A 25170-nucleotide genomic window follows, 5' to 3' on the forward strand; every position below is an offset into this window, starting at 1 on the left:
GCTGTGGTCCCCTGGGTATGGGAAACAGGTATTCCGGGAAAATCTAAGGCTGCACAACCAGTAGTAGTGTAATTAAAAGAAGGAGTCAGCCCGGTAAGAATAAAGCAATATCCTTTAAAATTGGAAGCAAAGAAAGGAGTGGCCCCGATGATATCCCAATTCCTGACCATAGGTATTTTGCAGGAATGTGAATCTGAGTTTAATACTCCCATTTTCCCAGTAAGAAAACCAAATGGTAAGTATAGGTTAGTCCAGGATCTAAGGGCCATTAATAATATCACTAAGGACATTCATCCAGTGGTGGCTAATCCTTATACCTTGTTAACATCTGTGTCAGAAAATTTCAGTGGTTCTCAGTAATTGATTTAAAGGACGCGTTCTTCTGCATCCCTTTGGCATTTCAAAGCAGGAAATATTTTGCTTTCGAGTGGGAAGACCCAGAGACAGGGAGGAAGAAACAACTCACTTGGTGTCGCCTGCCTCAAGGATTCAAAAACTCACCTACAATATTTGGGAATCAATTGGCTCGGGAATTAGAAGAATGGAAGACAACACAGGTAAAGGAGTCACCTTTCTCATTTGTGATTTTGCAATATGTAGATGATATTTTTCTTGCTACTGCAGATAAGGAGATTTGTTTGAAGTTGACCATCGATCTGCTGAACATGCTAGGTCAGGCTGGATACCGGGTGTCCAAAGAAAAAGCGCAACTGGTAAGACCACAAGTTATCTACTTAGGATGTGAAATTTCTCAAGGAGTGCGTAAGTTGGGGGTCAATCGAATTCAGACTATCTGTGCTATCCCGACCCCACGAAATCATCAAGAATTGAGGTCATTCTTGGGAATGGTGGGGTGGTGCAGGTTGTGGATCCCTGACTTTGGATTAAAGGCCAAACCTCTCTACAAGGCTGTGAAAAATCCCGAACTGAAATGGGGCAAGATTGAGGAAAAAGCATTCCAGGCCCTCAAACAGGCACTGAGAGAATCTCCGGCACTGGGATTGCCTGACCTCAATAAAGATTTTCAACTCTATGTGACCGAGAGGCAGAAATTGGCATTGGGAGTGCTCACCCAAAAATTGGGATCATGGAAACGCCCGGTAGGATACTTTTCCAAACAATTGGACTCAGTTAGTGCTGGATGGCCAGGATGCTTGAGAGCAGTGGCCGCAACGGTACTATTGATACAAGAAGCCAGGAAATTAACTCTTGGAAGAAAAATGGAGGTATACGTTCCCCATATGGTGTTGACTGTTTTAGAACAAAAAGGGGGGCCTTGGTTATCCTCAAGTCGGATGTTACAATACCAGGCATTGCTGAGAGAGCAGGATGATATTGAATTAAAATCGACTAATCATCTTAACCCAGCAGAATTCTTAAGAGCAGAAGAGGAAACTGGAGAACTGGCACATGACTGTGTGGAAGTCATTGAGCAAGTATATGCCAGCCGAAAGGACTTAAAAGATGAGCCCTTGGAGAATCCCGATTGGGAACTGTTCACAGACGGATCAAGCTTTGTGGAGAATGGAACCAGGTATGCTGGGTATGCGGTGGTCACCTTGCAACAAGTGATAGAGGCCAAAGTTTTGCCTCCTGGGACCTCGGCCCAGAAGGCTGAAGTCTGGGCCCTAACACGTGCTCTCATATTAAGTCAAGGGAAGAGGGTAAACATATGAACAGATTCTAAATACGCCTTTGGGGTGGTACATGTACATGGTGCCCTTTGGAAAGAGAGGGGCCTGCTGAATTCCCAAGGATCATTAATTAAACACCGGGAAGAAGTAAAAGCTCTTTTAGAAGCTATCCATAAGCCACAGGCTGTTGCGGTGATGCATGTGAGAGGACACCGAAACGAGGAAGGGAAAGCATTCCAAGGGAACCAGTTCGCAGACCGGACGGCCAAGCAGGCAGCCCGAGAGGTATGGACTCAGTTGGTATTACTGCCCACACGAATCAATCCAGCCACACCGTTTATGGATCAACGACCCCTCTACTCGCCAGATGATGAAAAATTGGCAGCATTTGTTCAAGCTCGGAAAAATTTAAGAGGATGGTATGTAACTTCTACTGGACAGGTGGTACTGCCTCAGAGGATCATGAAAACAGTTTTGGAAATAGAACATAATAAATGCCATTGGGGAGCAGAGGCGCTGACAAAATTCTTGAAAAATGAGATAATCTCTAACCAGATGCTAACAATGGCTAAAAGGATCAATGCTATGTGCCCTTTGTGTATTAAGAACAATCCGGTGGTAAGAAAACAGGTGAAAATGGGTAAAATACAAATTGGACCACAGCCTGGAGACTATTGGCAAGTAGACTTTTCTGAGTTACCTAAAGCACAGGGGTATAAATATTTGTTGGTTTATGTGTGTACCTTTTCGGGATGGCCAGAAGCTTTCCCTTGCAGAACAAATCAGGCTAAAGAAGTAGTTAAAATGTTATTGAGAGAAATAATCCCTAGATTTGGGGTGCCATTAGGGCTATCATCAGACAGGGGTCCTCATTTTGTGGCAGGAATTGTGCAGGAGATAGCTAAGATGTTGGAAATCATGTGGAACTTACATACTCCGTGGAGGCCTCAATCAAGTGGACAAGTAGAGAGGATGAATCAGACACTAAAAGGGCAGATCAAGAAAATATGCCAGGAGGCCAAAATCCAGTGGCCACAAGCTTTACCACTGGCCCTACTAAGAATAAGAATCAAACCGAGGGAGAAAGTTGCTGTAAGCCCATACGAGATTCTGTATGGCAAACCTTACCATGCATCCACCTACCAGGGAAACCCTCATTTGGTAGGAGATCAAGTGTTGATGAACTATGTGCTGTCACTAAACAAAACTCTTACAGCCATCCGAGGAGCTCTGCAGTGGAACCGCCCATTGCCATTGGAAAATCCTGTTCACGACATTGTTCCCGGAGATCAAGTGTATGTGAAGAATTGGAACGCTGAGCCATTAAAAGAAACATGGGACGGTCCTCACCAGGTGATAATGACAACTTACACCTCAGTGAAGGTCGAAGAGATCAACAGTTGAATACACTATACCCGTGTAAAGAAGGCCCCGTCGAAATGGGAGGTGCAACCACTATCTGCTACCCGAATGGTGTTCAGAGCAAAGCACTGATAACTGTGTTTTTGTATATTGCAAATCTGTCAAATGCTTTTGTGGTAGTGGATGTTCCTGAGCCTTTAGTGGTAATACCTGAAAATGCTACTCTGAAATTAACGTGTCTATTTTCTGACAATCAGGGAGCTGGATTCACTGACATAATTGCCGGATGGAGACGATCAGGAAAGGTAATAAAGGACGGAGTCACAAAATTTTGGAACAAAAATCAGCAAAGAGGAAATACTACCCTTCAAATACCTGGCATTCAGAGACATCAAGGTGGTCAATTTGCTTGTATCGTTTGGATAAGAAACAGTTTTGCATATGGGGATTTTGAAGTAAAGGTTTTGGCTGAGGATGAGGCAGCGGTCGGAGATTACCCAATATCAGTAATACCCGTAAGTACCCGAGTAGATATATGGGATGGCCCTCCGTTGCGGATAAGCTGTATGTTCAAGTTAGAAAAGGTTTGTAGGTGGAAGATACAGGTCAAATGGTGGAAACGGAATCAAGAACAAAGATGGGAAAGTCAAACAAAAGAGACAAACTGGTGGTTGGAAGGAATGACAGGAAAAGGATGGTTGAATATCACTAATCCTCGAATAGGGGAGACAGAAGAACAATATTTGTGTGTAGTGTCCTGTGGGACTAATGGAAATTATGAGTTAAGGAAAGTGGAAGCCAGACCACATACAAATGTAGGGATACGCCCTCAACATAGTGTCTATAAAGCTGTCAGAGGGAGAGATGTCATTCTCAGTTGTAACTTGGAATCGGGAAGAAAGTTTTCGGATTACGGATGGTGGTTCAAGAGAAATTTGGTTTCTGGGGAAAAATACAAACTACAGGAAAGACCGGAATTGTTGACTCTGACTATCAAGGATGTGCAGAGGGGGGTAGATGAAGGAAATTACATTTGTTGGATAGCCCATGATGAATGGTGGGGGATGGGGACAATAACCGTGTCTATCTGGGAGACGGAGACAAGAGTGACTAGACAAACACCAGAAATTGACCATTTAGTCAGAAGTGCTGATCAGGAAAATTTGGTGGTAGGACTCATAAGGGATTTTGGTCAAATTCAGAATGTAACAACCATTACGGCTTGTCTACCTTTACCACATGCTGCTGGAGATCCTATACCATGGGGAGTAATCCCTGTGACGAATATGCCAACCATGGTAAAGAACGGGACCCAGGAATGTAGGAATGAATTACACAATCGAACTAAAACGGTAGAACGGCTGATGGTGGTTCGGAAACAGTGGTCAACTCCAGGACAACGTGCAGATTGTAAAGCACTTCCAAATTCGATTTTTACAAAGATAGGTAGATTTAAGGACGTGGGATGGTGTGAATATGATGAGATCCGGAAAACTGATCAATCTATTGTAGAGCATTATTATGAGATGGTATGTCAAGAAAATAAAGTTCAGTGGGAAAATTGGCAGGCCATTTGGGGACCAAGCTTACTGGAGACATATAGTTACTTAGGGGACATAGGATGGTGTATAGAATGGAAAGGTTTGAAAAATCAAACTCATGGGAGGGTCGTAAGGGGAGACTCGGCTCATCGGAAAGGGAAGGAGCAATTAGGGAATTGGAACTGCACACAAGTGTTTACATGTGATAGTCCAGAACACCAAATCGGGTTAGTACCGGTGTTAATATTATTGAAATGGGGATGTGAATGTCGAGGATATAACCATACTATTAAAGGAACCTTAAAAGGGACAAATCAATTGGATTGCAAAAATACAATGGTTAGGAGCCCAGGGAATTTAGTTTGGATTATGGGACACGGACAATGGACTACTCACATGCCCATAGATGGTCCTGTCACTCAGATAAACTTAGGGGTACCTACTTTATGTCCATTTTGGAAACAGTCAAAATTAACAAGTGAGGAAATGAAAGGACGGACCCGACGAGAAACCGGAGATGAGTTAGGTCCTGAGGATGAGTGGCATGAACCATCAGGAGGAGTAAAATTCGGGTGGGTATTAGAATCTTTGTTTGCCCAAATTTCAACTTATCGTAATAGGGAAATGTTATATAAGTTAATGGGACAAACCGAAAGACTGGCTGCAGTCACAAAAAAAGGATTCAAAGATGTTAATTTGCAGTTACAGGCAACCACAAGGATGACAGTACAAAATTGTATGGCATTGGATATGATATTACTCAAGGAACATGGGGTGTGTGGGTATTTGAAGGGTAAGGATGACCACTGCTGTATACACATCCCAAATGTGACTACCGAAGTAGAGAGGGATATTAGCCAATTAGACCAAATTAAATCAAAAGTCCAGGAGATAGAGAAGGAGGCAGAACATAATTGGGTTGGAGCTTTATTTAGCTCATTTGGAATCCAGATCTCTGGTTAGATCTCTTCAGTGATACAATATATGATCATGATTGTAATAATCATTATTGTAGTAGTAATCTCATACAGGTGCCTTCTGGGAATAATTATCCGGGAAGGAACTCATACCCGGAAGATCATGAAAGCAGTAACCCGAAGTGAAGTAATGGCTCCAACTTCTAGAAGAACTGCTCCCCTGCCGTATGTTGAAACCACAATTTGAAGAATTGAGCATCCTTGCAAAGAAGATTTTTGAAGAATGCTCAAAAGGGGAGAAATGTTACCAAAATATCAGAAAATCGTATAGCAGTAGTTATGCTAAGGCTTCTTGGCTAGCATTAGGGCACTAGGCCTTGGGAAGGTAGCCTGGGAATGTGCTGGGTCTGTGGAAACAATAATCAAAGGGATTAGCAAAGCATGAAGAACATGCTGAAAGGGAAAACCGTCTTAAAGATAAAGTTTGAAATATTACTAGGAGGGGGTCTAGTGATGGGGAAAGTAAATTTTGGTAATTAACCTATAGTTTTAAATAAGACAAACATGTAGAATTTATTACTTTAGAAGTCTGTTACCTAGTAGATGAACATCATTGCTTTATCAAAGAATTTTTCTGTTTGTCACGTAGTATGATGAAGTAATTTTTGTAAAAAGGTATAAAAACCTGAGTCTTGATGAGGGTCTTCGGGAATCCTGATTTGGGACGTTGGTCCCCAGGACCCCGGGCCCCGAATAAAGCACGACATAAACTGACTCCTTGTTAGTTTGTGTTTTAACTTCGTTCCGGGCAACATTATTACCAGGTTTCTATAATCTTCCATATTTCTCCTCCCTTCTCCTCTGTTTGTGTCCCACCCTGGGTCAGCTATTGGCAACTTCTGATCACCGGGAGGGCCCATTCGGTTTTCTTTTTCCCAGTTGCGCATCCCCGCTGTCCTAACCAGCCGAACCTCGTCTGGATTGAAGAGTATATTTAAGATGGAGTTTAGTTCTCCCCATGTATAAATATTTGGGCCCAAAACCTGGTCAATCTGGTTGGCAATTTCCAATGGGTTTTCAACTAGATTCCCCAGCTCTGTCTTAAAACTTCTGACTTCTGACGCTGTTAAAGGTGCATTGACAAACCCTATTCCTCCAATAGCCCTTAGGGGAAAGAGTTTGGTTTTTGACCTGGTGTTACTCAAAGGTCCTTCTGGGGTTTTTATTGCCTGACCGGATGCACTGTTAGGTGCCAGACCCAGCTCCCAGCTGTGAGGAGGTGCAGGGATTGTGGATGGTGAAGGAGAGGAGGCCAGACCAGTGTTAGGAAACGGCAGAGGGTAAGAGGTTATAAGCTGGAGGGGGGCAAGCTGGGGAAAGAATAGGGATTACAGTTAGGGAAGGTGGGATATGATTTTCAGGTGAGGTTGGAGGATTAGCAGGGATAGTTTGTAGTACTTTGGGATAAACTGGAGGAGGAGGCAAATGTTCTAAGGGGTCCCAATTATGGCTAGCTTCTTCTTGGTTCCCCTTCTGCTTTTCATTCCTTTGTTTCCCTTGCTGTAGCTTTCATATTTTTGCTGTCTCATTTTTGACTACTTGTTTCTGCCAACAGGCAGCATAGAGTATTTGTTCGGAACTTGAATCCCCTCAAGATTTAAAGTATTAAACTAATTGTGAACACATCCAGGGGTCTCTAGTTCCACACCATGGCCATTTTTCAGGTAAATCTAGGTTAGGCCAAGCCTCTATGCAATAATGGATCATCTTGATCCTGTCCAAGCTTTTTGTGGCCTCATCAACTTCTTATACTTCCAACATTTGTCCTAGTGGACTGTCTGGTGGAATATTTCTTATCTTTTTCTCTCTTTTCTCTTCAACTGGCTCCAGTCTACTTATGTACGCCCCCATTTTCAGTGGGTCTCAAATAAAAACTACGGTGCTCTTACCCTGATGAAAACTTCACTTCAGGGCAACACAAAGTAAAATTGTTTGATCTTGTTTTAACTAAATTTCTTTAAGGTGCCCCTCCACACACACAAATCTCAAGATGGGCAACTCAAATTTTAACTCTCACTCACTCTTTGAACACTCGTAAGTAGCCCCAGGGACCCTCTCTTAGGGTTTGGGCACTACCCTGCCAGTGCTCGGAATGCCCCACAGGTAGCCTGGTGACCCGCCCTTAGGGCCTCAGCCACTACCCCTTAGCCAGCACTCCTTTTCTCTCCTGTACGTCAGGCAAATCCCCGTAAGTGGCCAGTCAACCAGGGCCCACGGTTCCAACCACAACCTACTGCCAGGATTTGGACATACAGCGTGCGATTTACTCACTCACCCTACCTTTAAGTCCCTCGCACTCTGGGACTCCCCTAACTCTCACTCCTCCGCACTTGGACAGCGTCCTCTTGGGCACCCCCGACCAGTTTTACCTCTCGGTACCCGGACAGTGTACCTGTTCCCTGGGTACCCCTGACCAATATGACACCCTCGAACCCGGAAAGCGTACGCAAGATACCCCCGACCAATGCAGACTCTTTTATCACAGCACCCCGACAGCTACCCCAGCCAGTCTCCAAAGCACCCCGAAAGCAGCCTATCTTTGCTACCCCAGCCTGTACTCAGATGCTCTAGGTCATAGCTTCTGCCAGTGCTCTCTTTCTCTCCCTACACCCCGGCAGTTACCCCAGTCAGTGCCAACTCACAAGCCCCAAAAGTAGCCTGGGCGACCCGCCCTTAGGGTTCCAGCCCCTACCCCAGCCAGCGCTAGTCTCCTGTGATTCTTCGGGTTATAACCTCAGCCAGTGTGGTGCGTGCCTCACACTGCTTGAGCCCTTTCACACGCTTGTAATTGGCCCAAGCCTTTTCTGCCACACACTTCTTTGATGTGCCACTCACTCTCTAAATTCCTCCGCACTTCCGGAGGGGGCCCCTATGCCCCTGGAGACGCGTCAGTCACTCCCAATCCACTCGCTTCCTGCTTTTCCCAGCCGGCCCCCTCGCGGGGGTGCGGAAACGCGGTACTCAGCAGTCCAAAATCGCTTGGGGGTCCGGGCTGCCGGCTCTCCTCTCATTCACTCCACACTCGCTCGTCTCCACTCCCGCCAGCGGTTGTCTTACCGATACTGCTCAGTGGCATCCCACGAGGCTGGCGAGCGTCGTCCTCTGGTCCAGGATGTCCATCTTTCCAGGAGGTCCGAGGCCAGGCTGCGCCTTCCCGTCCTGGTCCTCTTCTGGGCGTGGCTTAGATCCTGGAGATCCCCCAAATTGTTAAAAAAATGGGCCAGGAGACCTGCTCCTTTGAAAGATCTTTATTAGTCAGCTCTTTAAAGGGGGAACTCGAGGGGTCGCCTGTGCCGTCGCCGCTCCTGTTGCCGTTCTTGCTCTTCTCGCTGTTCTCGCTCTTCTCGCCGTTCTCGTTCAGGCCGCCGCTGAGGATGAGGTGTCGGACGAATCTGCTGCTCTCGCTGCAGAGTCGGGAGTTCCAGCCTCATGAGAATCCTCAGGAACTCAACTGGGCTCGTGTGGTCTAGGGGTGTCACTGTTTCCCAGTCTCTTTTTGGCCATGGCGAGGCGGCAGAAGCAGAATTCAGTCTCTAGGTAGCTGAGGGTCTTCTCGGTGTTGTAGTGTCTCCTTTTTATCTGGATTTTGTGCTGGGTTGCGGCTTTTGGGTCCGTTTGCTGGCAACTGCACTTCGGTTTGGAGCAGTGCACCATGGGAGTCTTTGGATTTTCCTATTAGGCAGGGCCAGCAGTTCGAGGAGCCGGCGGGGAACGGCGACAGTCTTGTCCGACAGAAGTGGAAGGGAATCTGGGGTTTTAGAGGGGGTATACAGCTTGGAATAAAGTTTTTGAGGGTAGAAACTTTGGTACAAACAGCATAACTTTCTTAACAGACAGGTTACAACTGGCATAACATTTTAAACAGTATAACTTTCTTAACAAATGACAGACTGTGTCAAAAAAAAGGGAATCTCTTACATTTTATTCATTTCAGTGGGGGGGGGAAGGTGTTTGAATGTCTCAGAATGTATAATTTTTTTTTCTCTTTTTTTCTTTAGTGTATAATTATAAAATCTATCTGGTTTTACTTTTAAGTTGTGCCTGTTTTGCCTTTTTCTCCCAAAGTCATATCTCCCTTTTGATAAACGAAATTTGGCGAATGTGAAACCGCGACATAAATGGTGCATTGGCCGGGAAACCAAATTGAAACCACAACACCAATCATGATGATCCCGTGATTCCAAACCCACCGTGGCAGTGCTTAAGGAGTCAGTGAAGGGAAATGCTGAGTCATCTGCACTGCAGCCTTATCTGTGTTGTGCTGAGCCCTCCCTGCCGATTGTTTTGGATTTAGGCAAGAGCAGGTTTTGCTAAGTAGGACCAAATGCCCCAGATCCTGGCAGATCCCTGTCTGGTGTCAGCCACACTTGGCTCTGCCAAGCTCGGGGTCAAGACCTGGGGAGCTCTGTCACCCCATGACCTGGTGAGGACATCATTGCCAGGTAGTACTCAAGAGGCTGCTGGTGTTGTTCTTGGTTTCCTCTGGATTTTCCTAACCATCTTCCAGATGCTGCAGAATCCCCAGATGTAGCAGCAACAAAGTTCTTGCATTTTTAACTTTCAAAAGCATAATTGGGTAACTGAGAATAATGACTAAAGAGTGCAATAATCATGTCTCCCCCTGGCCTGGAAATGAGGGAGGTGCAGGGGATGTGTTCCTTCCCCCATTAATGAACAGCACGGAGCCATCAGCATAAAACATTCCCAGAGTCAGCAAATCTGCTGCAGCCCTCACAGGACTCTGTGCTCCTGCCTGGAGATGCAGGGACACAAACCCCTGGGTAGTAGGGCACTTGGGAACCTCTGAGGTTTGCCCCAGAGACAAACTGAAATAGAAATGGCACTGAGTAAGAGTTGGAGACACTTGTGTGTCCTGGCAGGAATTTTTGCCTGAACTATGCTGCTCCCCTATTCTCACCTGTCCAGTACCACAGCTGTGCCCAAGCCTTGGGAGCTGTCTGAGGCAGGAAACAGGAATAACTGAGCTAGAGCTGTTAATGTTCCCATTTTTGCTCCTTTATCCATCCTGCCAGGGCTGTCACCCTCAGTGCCAAGATCCCCAGCAGCCGAAGGACCAGGTGGCAGCGATGGTCGTGGGGCTGGGGGCAGTGGAGCACCAGGAATGCCCGTTTCCCTCACTCTCCGTGTTGTGTTCCCAGGACTTGGCTGAGATCTCAGCAGCCTCCTTCCCACCCCAAGGCTCCTCCTCTTCAGGGCAAAGGGAAGGATATTTTTGGTTCTTTCCCCAGCAGCTTTCAAAAGGAGATGTGGGATGGATTAGGACACTCTGTGGCAGGATTAGGAGGGAATCCCATGAAGAAGGAAACCAGTGACATCATAGAAGAGAATCATGGAATCACGAGGGTTGGAAAGGACCTTTAAGATCATTAAGTCCAATTGTCAACTTAACCCCACCAGGTTCACCACTAAATCGTGTCCTCCAGTGCCACATACACAGTTTTTGAATGCTTCCGGGGATGGTACCTCCCCCACTGCCCTGGACAGCCTGTTCAATGCTTTGCAACACTTTTTGTGAAGAAATTCTTCCTAACGTCCAATCTAAACCTCCCTTGGTGCAGCTTGAGGCCATTTCACTGTTGTTTCCTCCCAGATACATCTTTTACACACAGAACACTCCTGAGAGAGCAGAGGGAGGCGACAGCCAGAGCAGGGATGTGATGGGATGGGGCAAGGGGCAGAGCTGTGAGCCCCTTGTGCTCCATCCAAGGGAAGGGTTGGGAACAAGGATTCAGCACGAGGGGAGGTGTCTTGCACAGGTCACTGACACTGCAGGACATCCACAGCCATTCTCCAAAGAGACATTCCCAGCCCAGGCTCCCCTCACTCCTATTCTCTGGCATAGATTCCTCCCAGCTTGCAGCTTTATCTGCTGTTCCAAGGCAAGATGCTTATCTGCCTGAGCCTCTTCAAACTGATAGTTGCTCTTATCTCTACTGCTCTCCAGAGCTTTGAGGCTGGGGTGTTTGTGGCATAGTCATGGGAAAATTTCAACTTTGGGAGACTAAACCTGGGAGTGATTTCTGGATTTTTATCACTCATTGTTCCTTGTTCCAGAGCCTGAAGGACTCATGGCCACGGCTGTATTAAAGGGGCATGGAAGCAGAGCCTTTTCCAGCAGCCTTTGCCTGTGACAGACATAGCCACGGCAAAGAAGTGTCCCATGGGCACACAAAGGCCATAAGGAGGTTGGCACAGGAAGGCCAGTGAGAGACAGGACTAAAAAACTGCTCTGAAAGCTCCAGGTTTGGCTGATGGTCACCTAAAACCCCCTTCATCCACCTTTGCAATTAAATTTTTGGTTTTTGTCCACTTTGACCTTGGCCAAAGCTCTCCAGCCTCTGTGGCTCAGTCTCCTGATCTTCTTAGTCTTCCTGGGAACAGTGTCTCTGCCCACAGGTTGTTTCCAAAATCTGCAAGGAAAACATAAACATAATTGAGAAAAAGTAATTGAAACTTTTAAGAGCTGATGAGAGAGTTCTCTCCTTGGCCTGCCTTTCATCACCAGGAAAAAAACATCTTTATGGCTGCTGTAATTAAGGCCTAAATACAACGGAGAAAAAAATTCTGTCATTAAAAGTATCCTCAAAGATCTCATGCCTCCATCTGCTTCCCTCCAATGCCGCTTTTCCAGACTTCATCCACACAGCAACACCTTTCCAGACACAAGTGTCACCTCTAACCTCAGATAAGTTGAAATTTCCCCAGTTTCTCAGCAGTTTTTCCCCAATAAATTCACCTCATACTGTAGTTCTGCCCTGAAGCTGTTGCCCTGTTGGGCACTGTCCCCATTGCCTGGTGTGACCTGGCCACCTGCGTGTCCCCATTGCTCCCTGCATCCATGATGCCCTGAGACATTGGTTGCCCAAGGATGTTGTGGACTTCCCATTCCTGGAAATGTTCAAGGCTGGGTTGGACAGGTCTTGGAATAACCTGGGATACTGGAAGGTGTCCCTGTTCATGGCAAGGGGTGGAACAAGATGGGTTTTCCAACCCAAGCCACGATTCTATGATGCTGGAGCTGGTAGAAGCTTTTTAATGTCACATCTCCAAGCACCGTGTCTTGCTCAGCTCTTCTGGCCCACAGTGGGGCCAAACCATGGCTAATTTCATGTTTTCTGAAGTAGCTGGAGACCCTTGGGCATCGTGGTGCTTGGACCATATTGCTGTGTCTATTATATTTCTAAGCTCATTAGCTGATTAACCACACTTGCAAGCTCGCAGCCCCACTGCCTTGATGAGGGACTTCAATGGGAGCCTGGAACAATGCAATGACACAGACAAAGGGTTTAATGGGTAATTAATTGTTCCAGCGGGTGAAGTTTCTGTGCAAAGATCCTGGTGAATCAGAGTTTCCAATTTTCACCCCCTTTACAATAGAACTAAATCATGAAGTGGACTGGAAGATTTTTGAAAAGAGAAGGGTCAGAAACGAGGCTCATTTGGGGTGGGGTGCCCTGGCACTGCAGCTCTGTCTCCATGTCCTTATCCTGCAGCAAGCTCAAGGCACCTTCCATACAGAGAAGGTGCTGCTTCTAAGAAGGCAAATACAGCAAAATGAGGGAAAGAGAAGGGTCAGTGGGGGCTGCCCAGCCCTGCAGGGAATGCCCTGCCAACGCTGTAAAGGAGCAGAGGGGCCAGACACCTTCTCCATCCCTCTGAGCTGCCCTGGAACCACCAGGATTGTCACCAGCACCACCTGTGAGCACCAGGCATGGCAGCTTCTCTGTGCCAGCAGATCCACAGGGACAGAGCCCAGGAGCCACAACACACTTGACACTCAACACATCCACCCAGTGCTACACCCACACATCCTCACAGAGCCCTGATCCCACATCGGAATTTCTGCCATTTCCCTTGTTTTGCTGGGTGTATTTGATACCTGACAAAGGCCTAACACCAACACCTGTCTGTGCACAGGGCACAGAGCCTGGGACAGACGTGGCGTAGGGAGAGACTCTGCGCACACACACACATGCTCACACCCACATTAGGCACACACACACACTCAAGCACACACAGAGTAATGCTTTCCCCTGTCTGCATCCCTCTCTCATTTCTGAGCTGTGGCCAGAGTTGGGAAGAGAAGCTGCTCCCAGCCCAGGCCCAGCACAAAGCTGGGCTCAGAAGGGCCAGGCACATGGCAGATTACATTAGAGACAACAGCCAGACGTGTCCTTCTCATCCCAGGTTATTATGACTATAAATTAATGCTGTAGCTGCTGATTGTTATGAAAATCTTCCCCATTTAGCTCCTTCCAAAAGCATTGACAGTTCTAGCCTCGAATTCCGAGCAGGGGTGGAACTTGTTAATTGCAATATATAGTATAAAATAATTCGTGCTTGAGAATTAAAGATTTCAGCAATTGTGAAACCACAGTCAACGACAGAGGAAGAAATCGATTTGCAACAGAAAAGAGGGTGACATCAAGCAAAGATGGGCTGCCTCCGGAGATGGGCCTGACAACACTTCATGATATGCATCTGATATGCATCTACAATAAGATAATGTGTATTGTTAAGGGCATACTCCGAAACTGAATTCCCATAAAAAGAATCAAGTATTCATCCCTTCCTGGAAAACTCTTTGTCAGATGTCAGACCAGCAGCAAGAAAAGAGAAAACATGAATATGTTAGTAGAACAAAAGTGACAAAAGAATGAGAAAACCCCTGTTCAGTCAGAAAACTGTATAAAAACGAACCCTGCAAAGGAAGAATTTGTGAACTGTGGGGGAATGGGGGGCGATAGAGTCCAATTCACTGTTCACCCAGTGTCAACCCTGGGCTCGGCACTGTTTCACAGGTGGCTTTTCCAAAAATCTATATTTTAATCCTTTAATAAATTCTCTTTGATTATTAAATTGGCTATTCATTTATAACATTAATGGATTTCATTTTCCTGCAGGAAGCCAAAGCATTTAGAGGGAGAGGCAGCACCAGGGTGCTGACTTCATGGAAGGTTTCCAGTCTGCATTGAGGCACCATGGATGGTTAATCCCTTGCTCAAATGCAAAATGATGGGAAGAGCCATGTTGGTCTTGCCTCTCTAGGAAAAAGGAGGAATTTGGATGTCAGGAAGTGAGCATTCATGGGATTGTTTCCTCCTGAAACCTCTCCTGGCCTGGGTAATGAATGTCCCAGGCACATCTCACTCCCTGTTTGCAGACATGCTTGGCACTGCACCTGCTGCAGGGATGGTTCTGCCAACCTTGGCTGCCTGGTGCCAGCTCGGGGACTGGAGCTGCTGCCATCCCAGGGACTGGAGCTGCTGCCATCCCTCTGCTTTGTTGTCATCTTGTAGCTGCTGTATGTGTTCCTGCCTGTCCCCTGGCCGATGGGAATGCTCCCTGTTCTTGCAGTGCAGCTCAGCCGTGCCACTCTCTCCCTGCACAGCTCCCTCCTCTTTCATCACTTTGTCCCTGTCCCCCTGAGCAATAGGAAAATATCCAACTGCTCCTGAGCAAACCTGGAATGTCTCTGTACATCCCTATCCCAATGAACTATTTAGGATTCAGATGCTGACTCATCAGGCAGGTCTCCAAAAGCCTGAGTTAAGGAGGGCTCTGACACCGGCACAAAGAGCAGACTGATCGTGGAGCACAGACACTCAGAATTAGGGTTTTCCTTACAGGTATTTGGGTTATGTTTAAAACCAGGGTCCTCTCCCCTTCCCTCCTGCTCCCTCTCATCAGGAGGGATCATTAGTCCTTGCAAGATGGTCCAAGTTCTCTCTGACATTTTTCTTGACTTTTCCTGGGGAAGTTCGTGGATATCTCATCCCCCAGCCAAAGGCCACTGCTGCCCATGAGAAGGGATGAAATCCCATCCATCCCATTCCAGTTCTACCATAGCAAAACAAACCAAATAGAAATGAAGCCAAGAAGTACCATGGCTTTTTCTACAGTGCAGGGAGTTGATTCCTGAGCTGACACTCCCATTGGAACAGAGCCCCTTGGTGGGGTCGGAGCGGTGGGAGGTGACAGCAAAGAGACACCTGGCGTCCTCCCCACTGCTGAAACACGTGTTTCTTGGAGAAAACAGTGGAGTTTCCAGAGGCAGGGGCTGTGTCTGACAGCAGTTTTACACACTCCTAGCACACAGGATACCTGATCCTGACGGGAGCTTTGGAATGCTGCTGCAGCACATACCGTACATAGTAATAATGCTAATGAATCCCATCCCTAATTGTCCCACTCCAAGGGGTGACAGGAGCTCCCTGTCCCAAGCCCTGCTTGGAGGAGGGAAGGGAGGTTGCTGTGGAGATGCCTTGAGAGATCCCACACTTTGGAGCCTGACTTCAGGTGCAGGAATAAGCAGCAGGAACAGTCCCGGAGAGACAAAGCTGCCCTTCTCATGGAAATGCCTCTGGTGGTGCCAGAAAGGGAGGGAATCAGAGGGGCTCTAGCCATGGAGATGCAGCATTGTTTCCCAGTAATTAGCATGTTTTCCAAAGCTTTCCACAAGTGTTGTGGTTTTGAAAACAAACCAAGTGAGAGGCTCTAAGTCAGGAATAAAATTTAATGAGAAGAAAAGGAAAATAAAATAGAATAAAATAAAATAAAATAAATACAAAAAGAAAAACCACTGACAGAGTCAGAATACAACCTGATCAGGGTGATGGAAACAGTCCAGACGAGGCGGTCTTCCTGAAACAGAAATCTTGTAGAAAGGTCTGGTAGCTCCGGTCCTCTGGGAATCCAGTGGGTGAGGGCTGCTTCTACTGTCCCAAATCCCAGCTTATATCCAGGTGAGAATGCTTGGCTCTTCCCCATGGGCGGAGCATCTCACAATGGGATGATGAGTCATGGAAGAGGGCCTTGATGGCCCATTAAAGAGAGAGATAACTCCCGGAGGGAGTTATCTCTGAGTCATGCAAAAGGCATTGATGGGCCATTAACTGAAGATGGTGATAGAATACATCCTAAACTACAACTCAGGACAATCCACCCCTTATTCTATTACCATCTACAACATGCCTAAATCAATACATTCTTACAGATGAATGCATATATACATACAGAATGAAACCTTACACACTGCTCTCACTTAAAATTAGGTCTCCCTGTGGTACACAACGGGTTTCTCCATCTTTCTGCATTACCCACCAAGTGTAGCCAGGTCCTTGAGCAAAGACAATCCTATGGACTGGTCTGCCTTTGCCTGAAGTGGGATTAATCCAAACACTCTTTCCTAAAATGCCCTTCATGTGTACCACAGGTACTTTGTCTCCATCCACTGTGTGTAAGGGTTCAGACTGGGCAGGACCACCTCGATTGATAGACCCTCGGGTGTTAACTATCCATGTGGCTTTGGCTAAGTTTAGTTCCCAATTCTTGAAGGTTCCCCCACCAAGTGCCTTCAGGGCAGTCTTTAATAGTCCGTTACACCGTTCAACTTTCCCGGCAGCTGGTGCATGATAAGGAATGTGGTATATCCATTCAATACCATGTTCTCTAGCCCAGGTGTTTATAAGGTTGTTCTTGAAATGGGTCCCATTGTCCGACTCAATTCTCTCAGGGGTGCCATGTCTCCACAGGATTTGTTTTTCAAGGCCCTGGATGGTGTTCCGGGCAGTGGCATGAGGCACAGGGTGGGTTTCCAGCCATCCAGTGGTGACTTCCACCATGGTCAGCACGTACCGCTTTCCTTGGCGTGTTTGGGGAAGGGTGATATAGTTGATTTGCCAGGCTTCCCCGTACCTGTACTTCAGCCATCGTCCACCATACCACAGAGGCTTCATTCGCTTGGCCTGTTTGATTGCAGCGCAGGTCTCACAGCTGTGGATGACCTGTGAGATGCTGTCCATAGTGAGGTCCACCCCTCGGTCACGGGCCCATCAATATGTTGCATCTCTTCCCTGATGACCAGAGGCATCGTGGGCCCAACGAGCTAGGAATAATTCTCCCTTGTGCTGCCAATCTAGATCCACTTGTGACACTTTGACCTTGGCAGCTTTGTCTACCTGCTCGTTGTTGCGATGCTCCTCATTAGCCCGGCTTTTGGGTATATGCGCATCCACATGTCAAACTTTCACGGTCAGCCTCTCTACTCGGGCGGCAACATCTTGCCAAATGTCAGCGGCCCAGATGGGTTTTCCTCTGCGCTGCCAATTGGCCTTTTTCCAGCGATTCAGCCATCCCCACAGAGCATTAGCTACCATCCATGAGTCAGTGTAGAGATAAAGCCTGGGCCACTTTTCTCGTTCAGCAATTTCTAAAGCCAGCTGGACAGCTTTAAGCTCTGCAACTTGACTCAATCCACCTTGTCCCTCGGTAGCTTGTGCAACTTGTCGTGTGGGGCTCCATGCTGCAGCTTTCCATTTCCGGTTAGCTCCTACAATTCGGCAGGAGCCATCAGTGAACAGAGCATATCGTCTTTCAGTCTCCAATAGCTCATTATATGGTGGGGCTTCCTCAGCACGTGTTACTTGCTTTTCTTCTTCTTCTTCTTCAGACGATAATCCAATAGTTTCACCTTCTGGCCAGTTCGTTATAACTTCCAGAATCCCAGGGCGATTTGGGTTTCCAATGCGGGCGCGCTGTGTAATGAGGGCAATCCATTTGCTCCATGTGGTATCGGTGGCATGATGTGTGGAAGGAACCTTTCCCTTAAACATCCACCCCAGCACTGGTAGTCGGGGTGCCAAAAGCAGCTGTGTTTCAGTAACAATCACTTCTGAGGCGGCTTGAACTCCTTCATAGGCAGCCAAGATCTCCTTCTCTGTGGGAGTGTAGTTGGCCTCGGAGCCTCTGTAACTTCGGCTCCAGAATCCCAATGGTCGGCCTCGAGTCTCCCCAGGCACTTTCTGCCAAAGGCTCCAAGACAAACCATTGTTTCCAGCTGCGGATTAAAGCACATTCCTCACATCTGGTCCCATCCTGACTGGGCCCAGGGCTACTGCATGAGCAATCTCTTGCTTGATCTGAACAAAAGCTTGTTGCTGTTCAGGCCCCCAGTGGAAATCGTTCTTCTTGCGGGTCACCAAGTAGAGAGGGCTCACGATCTGACTGTACTCAGGAATGTGCATCCTCCAAAAGCCTATGGCACCTAAGGAAAGCTTGTGTTTCCTTTTTGTTGGTAGGTGCGGACATGGCAGTGATCTTGTTGATTATCTCTGTGGGGATTTGGCGACAACCATCTTGCCATTTGACCCCCAAAAACTGGATTTCTTGAGCTGGTCCCTTAACCTTGCTTCTTTTAATGGCAAAACCAGCTTTCAGCAGAATTTGGATAATTTCCTCTCCTTTCTTGAGGACCTCCTCTGGTGTATTCCCCCATATGATGATGTCATCAATGTACTGCAGATGCTCTGGAGCCTCACCCTTTTCCAGTGCAGATTGGATCAGTCCATGGCAGATGGTGGGGCTGTGTTTCCACCCCTGGGGCAGTCGGTTCCAGGTGTACTGCACGCCCCTCCAGGTGAAGGCAAACTGAGGTCTGCACTCCACTGCCAAAGGAATGGAGAAGGCGGCATTGGTGATATCAATGGTTGCATACCACTTTGCTGCTTTGGACTCCAGCTCGTACTGAAGCTCTAACATGTCTGGCACAGCAGCGCTCAGTGGTGGTGTGACTTCATTCAGACCACGGTAATCCACCGTCAGTCTCCATTCTCCACTGGACTTACGCACCGGCCAAATCGGGCTGTTGAAAGGTGAACGGGCCTTACTGACCACCCCTTGGCTTTCCAGTTTACGGATCATCTCCTGTATGGGAATCACAGAGTCTCTGTCTGTGCGGTATTGCCGACGGTGTACTGTTGCTGTGGCAATTGGTACTTGTTGTTCTTCTACTTTCAGCAGTCCCACAGCAGAGGGGTCATCTGAGAGACCAGGCAAAGTATTCAACTGTCTGATGTCTTCTTTCATTACTGCGGCTATCCCAAAAGCCCAACGATATCCTTTTGGATCTTTGAAATATCCATTCCTGAGATAGTCTATGCCGAGGATGCATGGGGCCTCTGGGCCAGTTGTGATAGGGTGTTTTTGCCGCTCGTTCCCAGTTAAACTCACTTCGGCCTCTAATACAGTCAGTTCCTGGGACCCTCCTGTTACTCCTGTAATAGAAATGGGTTCTGTTCCGACATACCTTGATGGCATCATGGTACATTGGGCCCCAGTGTCAACCAATGCCGTATATTTTTGTGGGTCAGATGTGCCAGGCCATCGCATCCACACAGTCCAGTAGATCCAATTGTCCCTTTCCTCTTCCTGGCTAGAGGCAGGGCCCCCCTATTCCTGGTCATCGCATACGTTGTTCTCTTCCTGTAAATGAGTTGCTGAGGTTCCTTCAAGAGGATCAGTCATATCATCATTCCTGTAACGTCTGGAGTTCTGTGCACGAGAGACTGGAGCAACACTGATTCTAGATGAGCTTTTTGTGGTAGACATTTCTCTTTTCAGTTCACGTACCCGGGCTGCTAAGGAGGAGGTGGGTTTTCCATCCCACTTCTTCATATCTTCTCCATGCTCCCAAAGAAAAGACCAAAGGTTACCTCAGGGTGTGTATCCTCTCTCCCTGGCTGGGGGACGCCTGCTCCTAATGGCAGAGACTCTCGTCGGCTCTGGTGAGATATCGTAAATTTCTTCCTTAAGTTCTTTTTTCAGTTTCTGATGGCCTTCTTCAATTAAGTTCCTGACTTGCTCAGCCAGTCTTGTTTCCACAGATGAGACATGGGCACGAACTGGGGCGGTGACAGTGTCCTCGTAAATCCTTAGTTTGTTAGTCAGGACACCCACCTTGTCCTCACCTTCTCTCCATTGCAGTGTTGCCAGGTAACGTGAGTACATCTCTGGTCCAAGCCGTGCAATTCTCAACCACATCCGTGATGTGCACTGGACATCATCTGGGCTCTTAGGAAATCTCTCATCTTCTGCAAAAATGATCTCCAGCACAGCCAATTCCCTTAGGCATCGGATACCTTGTTCTATTGTGTTCCATTTTCCTTGGTGCACTAGGAGGTCTTCTTTACAAAGGTATCTGTCTTTTACACTTGTTAGCAGTCGCTGCCAGAGGCTGAGAGTTTCTTGGGTTTTTCCAATTCCCTGGTCAATGACCACATTCCGGGACAGTGATCCCAGTTGCCTGGCCTCAGTTCCATCCAGAATGGTGTCATTGGCTGCAGCATCCCAGATGCGGAGCAGCCAGGTGAGGATGGACTCGTTGGTCTGGCGGGTGAATTCCCTTCGCAGGTCACGCAGCTCACCCAGAGATAGAGAGCGGGTGATGATCTCTGTCTCTGTCTCTTCAGCTGAGTGCGAAGGTCCTGCTCCATCCTCGTCAGTCGCTATGCGGACTGATTTGGTCCTTGATTTCTTCTTCTGAGTGGTGGCAACTGCTACTGGTTTAGGCTGTTCCAGTTCAGTGACGGTTTGTGTGGAGATGCTGACAGCACTTTTGGTTCTTTTCTCCTCTGTAACAGTCTGTGTAGTCGTCGATGCTATTGCTTTGCTTCTTTTTACCTCTTCTACTTCTTTAAGAACATGCTCCAACACACCATGCAGTGTTTTGATTCTAAGCATGGTGCGGGCCGTACAGAGAAAACCAAGCAAGACTAACAAGAACATCATGCTGTCCTTGGCATCCAGAGGGTACTCAATATTTTCAAAAACTGCTGTGTCCTTCCTGAAAAGCTGGAAAAAATCATTCTTTACTCCTCCCCACAGGGGCTGGGTGAGATTGTTGAGGCTCCAGACGTAGCATCCTAGACTAGAACAAGAATACAAAACTGGGTATATATTCTGAATAATGTTCATTGCCTCAGATTTTATCAAGCAATGGACATAATAGACCAGTAAAGCAATTTTAGTACCATATCCTGGTCTACGCAGGAGTATTAAGGCCGGCAGATAGTGCCCCACGTTCGGAAAAATATAGAGAGATAGGTATATGACACATGTAAGCATGTTGGGCATCATAACAGACAGGTGTCTTCTTCAATAAAATTGTAATTTCTGACTATTCTTTTGCCTCTGCCGCACGTTGGGCACCAAAAATATGTTGTGGTTTTGAAAACAAACCAAGTGAGAGGCTCTAAGTCAGAAATAAAATTTAATGAGAAGAAAAGGAAAATAAAATAGAATAAAATAAAATAAAATAAATACAAAAAGAAAAAACACTGACAGAGTCAGAATACAACCTGATCAGGGTGATGGAAACAGTCCAGACGAGGCGGTCTTCCTGAAACAGAAATCTTGTAGAAAGGTCTGGTAGCTCCGGTCCTCTGGGAATCCAGTGGGTGAGGGCTGCTTCTACTGTCCCAAATCCCAGCTTATATCCAGGTGAGAATGCTTGGCTCTTCCCCATGGGCGGAGCATCTCACAATGGGATGATGAGTCATGGAAGAGGGCCTTGATGGCCCATTAAAGAGAGAGATAACTCCCGGAGGGAGTTATCTCTGAGTCATGCAAAAGGCATTGATGGGCCATTAACTAAAGATGGTGATAGAATACATCCTAAACTACAACCCAGGACACACAAGTCATCAGCAGCTTTTTAAGGGGATTTTGCCAAAGTGCATTTAAATGGAAGTCCCCTGGAGATACAGATCCTCTGTTCTGGGTCTCCCTGGAAGGTAGATGCTTCCCAGAGGAAACCAGCCCTCATCTGCTGTCCTGGTTTAGGTCATATTTGGGAGGAAACCTCTGAATGGGGTTCCTCTGGGGAGCAAACCCAAACGGCCCCACCCCCAGCAGGTCCAGGAAAAAAAAAAAATTTTTCCTCAGAGGAAAGTGGAAAAAACTATTTATTTAACAAACCAAATGCCCACGGGCATGAGGGATGGGAAAATTAAACAACAAAACCTCTCGCTGCTCCAAAGAGGGATGGCAAATTGAGGAGGTTCTTGCCAGAATTTAGTCTCAGTCTTTCTGGTGCTGGAAAATGCCGAGGTCCAGGCCCTGACGGGCCATGGATGCCGGATCCCAGAGACTTCTCTGAGTTTTCAGTCCAGAGCAGACTTGAACAGTCCCAAGAAAATGAGAGAAAACCAGTCCAGGAAGCTTCTTTGCCTCAGCTAGCTAAACTAACTAAAAAAAGAAAAAAAACCAAAGTATCCGACGAACACACCGTTCCGAGGAAGAAAAAAAAAGGAATGTGGAGGAGTGAACACTTTTCAAAAACAAACTGTGCGCGTCTTCTTCCCTGCTCACCCTCAGAACCACTCTTAAAGGTACAGCACACACAGAACAGACGATTGGTGATACAGAGGCATCATAGTCAACCCAGGACTTCTGCTCTGTGGGTTTATGTGGATCTCACATCCAGGGGATTTTCATGTGCTCCAGTATGGGGACAGCATTCCCAACTGCAGCCCCTCTCCTGCAGTGCTGCTTCCCCAACCCCAGGTCATGCTCCTGCATGAACACAGGATGGTTACTGGTGCTCCCTTCCATCTGCCCAGACTCACACACTGCCATGCCCTGTGGAGGCTGTTAATCCAGACAATAATATAAACACTCTTCCCTAGAGAGAGAGAGAGAGCGCAGCCCTTAGGCTTGAGTTTATTGCAATCCCCCTAAGGGAGAAACCCTGGCAGATAGCTCTCTTTGTGATGGTGAGAAAGTGTGTTACCCTCAACAGGCTTTGCTGCAACTATGTAAATCTTTTTTACCCCGTTGGCCCTTCCCCTTTGCTCCTCCCCTGAGCCCTCAGATGATTTGCCCCGATGTTCTACCCCGCCCCCTGCCTTTCCCATATAAACCCCTGTTCCCTCTGACTCTCTGGCTCTTTGTCACTGGACCCCAAAGAAGAAGCTGAATAAAGCCTCCTGCAGAACTCCATATGAATGCTCTGTCTCTTCCTTCAGCATCGCCCCAAATAGCTGATTTCACTGAAGAGCTCGAAATCACTCAGTGGCAGCAGATGCGCCTGTGCCTCTAGGACATCCTTCTAAAGATGCTTCTCTAGGAAGATTGTGGCACTCTGACCACTGCTGCTCGTCGCAACAGTGCCTGGGGGTTCCCAGGGCACAGACATACATTGTGAATTCCCAAGGGAGTAAAAACATGGAATCATAGAATAGTCTAACTAGATTAAGTCCCTTCCAACCCCAAGCCTTCTGTAATTCCACATGTGACAGCAGCACTGTTCCAGTGGTGGCTGAAGAGATCCCGGGGGACAGTGCTAGTCTCTGAGTGGGACTGGCAAGGAGGTCAGTCCTCCTCAGGGAAGCCACGAAGAGACACCTGGAAGAGTCACACGCTGGAGCCATCCAGCTTTTGGTCATCCGGATGAGCAACACCAGGTCCCTAAACCAGCATTTGGAGACAGAAATTACATCACCTGATGGCCGGAAATGATGGAGATGCTGCAGCACCACCCCACAGCTCCATTCAGGTGCAGGTACAGATGCAAGTGCAGGTACAGGTGTAGATGCAGATGAAGGTTTAGATGCAGGTACAGGTTGTTGGGGGTTAGGTTTGTTCCTTTTTTTTTTACTTTTAGAATTTTTCCCCATAAGATCCTAGGAGACTAAGTACTGGGTGCTTACGGGTGCTTGACCAAAACAAAGAGGTGACCAAAAGTTGGGAGGGGGAGATAGGGACAGGGCTGGGGGCAGAGAGAATGGTCAGGCTGCTGCTTGCTGTGGGAGGAGTTTGCTGTCCCTGCCGGGTCTGGTCCTGAGAAAATCTACCACCATCTGCTCGTGTGCCCTGGGACTCTGAGCTCGCCTCCCCCCTGCCCTGCTAGGCTGGCCCTGTCCTGCCACCACCGTTTCTTTGGCACTGCTGTGAGGCTTTTTGCTACTCTGGGGCCCGCACTGCCCTGCCCTGCCAGGACATGCCTGCCGTTCCAGCTATCACCTGGCTATTTCAGCTTCTGATCTCATCCACCAGCCTGGGATTTTTCCACCGTTCCAGCCTGGTGCTCTCAGAGTCTCAAGAGATTGGACTCCCTCAAGCTTTGTGAAACAAAGCCCCTCGAGGTTCCTGACTCTGGGTATTATTCCTGTAGTTGTTGTTTTGTTTGCCTTGTTATACATACTAGTAAATAACTGTTATTCCTATCCCCATACCTCTGCCTGAAAGCCCCTTTAATTTTCTAAATTATAATAATTTGGAGGGAGGCGATTTGAATTCTCCATTCCTAAGGAGGCCCTGCCCCTCCCTAGCAGATACCTGTCTTTCAAATCAAGACACAGGTGCAGGCAGACACCTGCCCGTGGACAGCCCTGAGAGGTGTGGGCAGTGAGTTCCAGTCCCGGTGCTGCTCTCAGGGTGGCCAAGCTGGGTCTCCCTCCCTGGATGAAGATCCTTCTATAGTTGTAGGAGCATCCGTGGACAGCAGGGAGAAGGAACTCTGCGGACCTAAGACACTCTAGGAGCACGTGGTTTTATTGCAAGGGTCCTGGGTAAAAGGGCCTTGCCTTCAGCCACCAGCCTCAGCTGAAGGGATGCCCCAAAGAGAAAGAGAGAGAGCAGGGGGTGGGAGGGTAAAAGGTAAGAGAGCGAGGACCTTGTTACAATACATTATATCTCCTTCTGTGTTGAATATTCTAATTTACATTAACCAACCAGCACGAGATAGATACAAAACCTACAGACTTTGCATGCAGCCTATGAGAACTGCTATATTACCATATCATTCTGTATTCTAAATCCTAAAGGCTACTTTCTTATCTGTCTTTCTCTGATACC

At 47.4% G+C, this 25170-nt stretch overlaps 1 protein-coding gene and 1 long non-coding RNA gene across 2 annotated transcripts in view; both read left to right on the forward strand.

Moving 5' to 3' along the window:
* LOC136373233 (uncharacterized) overlaps positions 1-25170 on the forward strand; it is a 105541-nt gene that overhangs the window by 73631 nt on the left and 6740 nt on the right. The gene's annotated exons all lie outside the window — the stretch shown is intronic.
* On the forward strand, positions 542-7115 carry LOC136373402 (uncharacterized). The gene is given in 4 exon segments (XM_066338307.1): positions 542-557; positions 625-713; positions 891-2053; positions 7070-7115. Coding segments are annotated over 4 exon segments (1314 nt in total).

The sequence above is a fragment of the Sylvia atricapilla genome, chromosome W (genome assembly GCF_009819655.1).
Source record: "Sylvia atricapilla isolate bSylAtr1 chromosome W, bSylAtr1.pri, whole genome shotgun sequence".
Classification (NCBI taxonomy): domain Eukaryota; kingdom Metazoa; phylum Chordata; class Aves; order Passeriformes; family Sylviidae; genus Sylvia; species Sylvia atricapilla.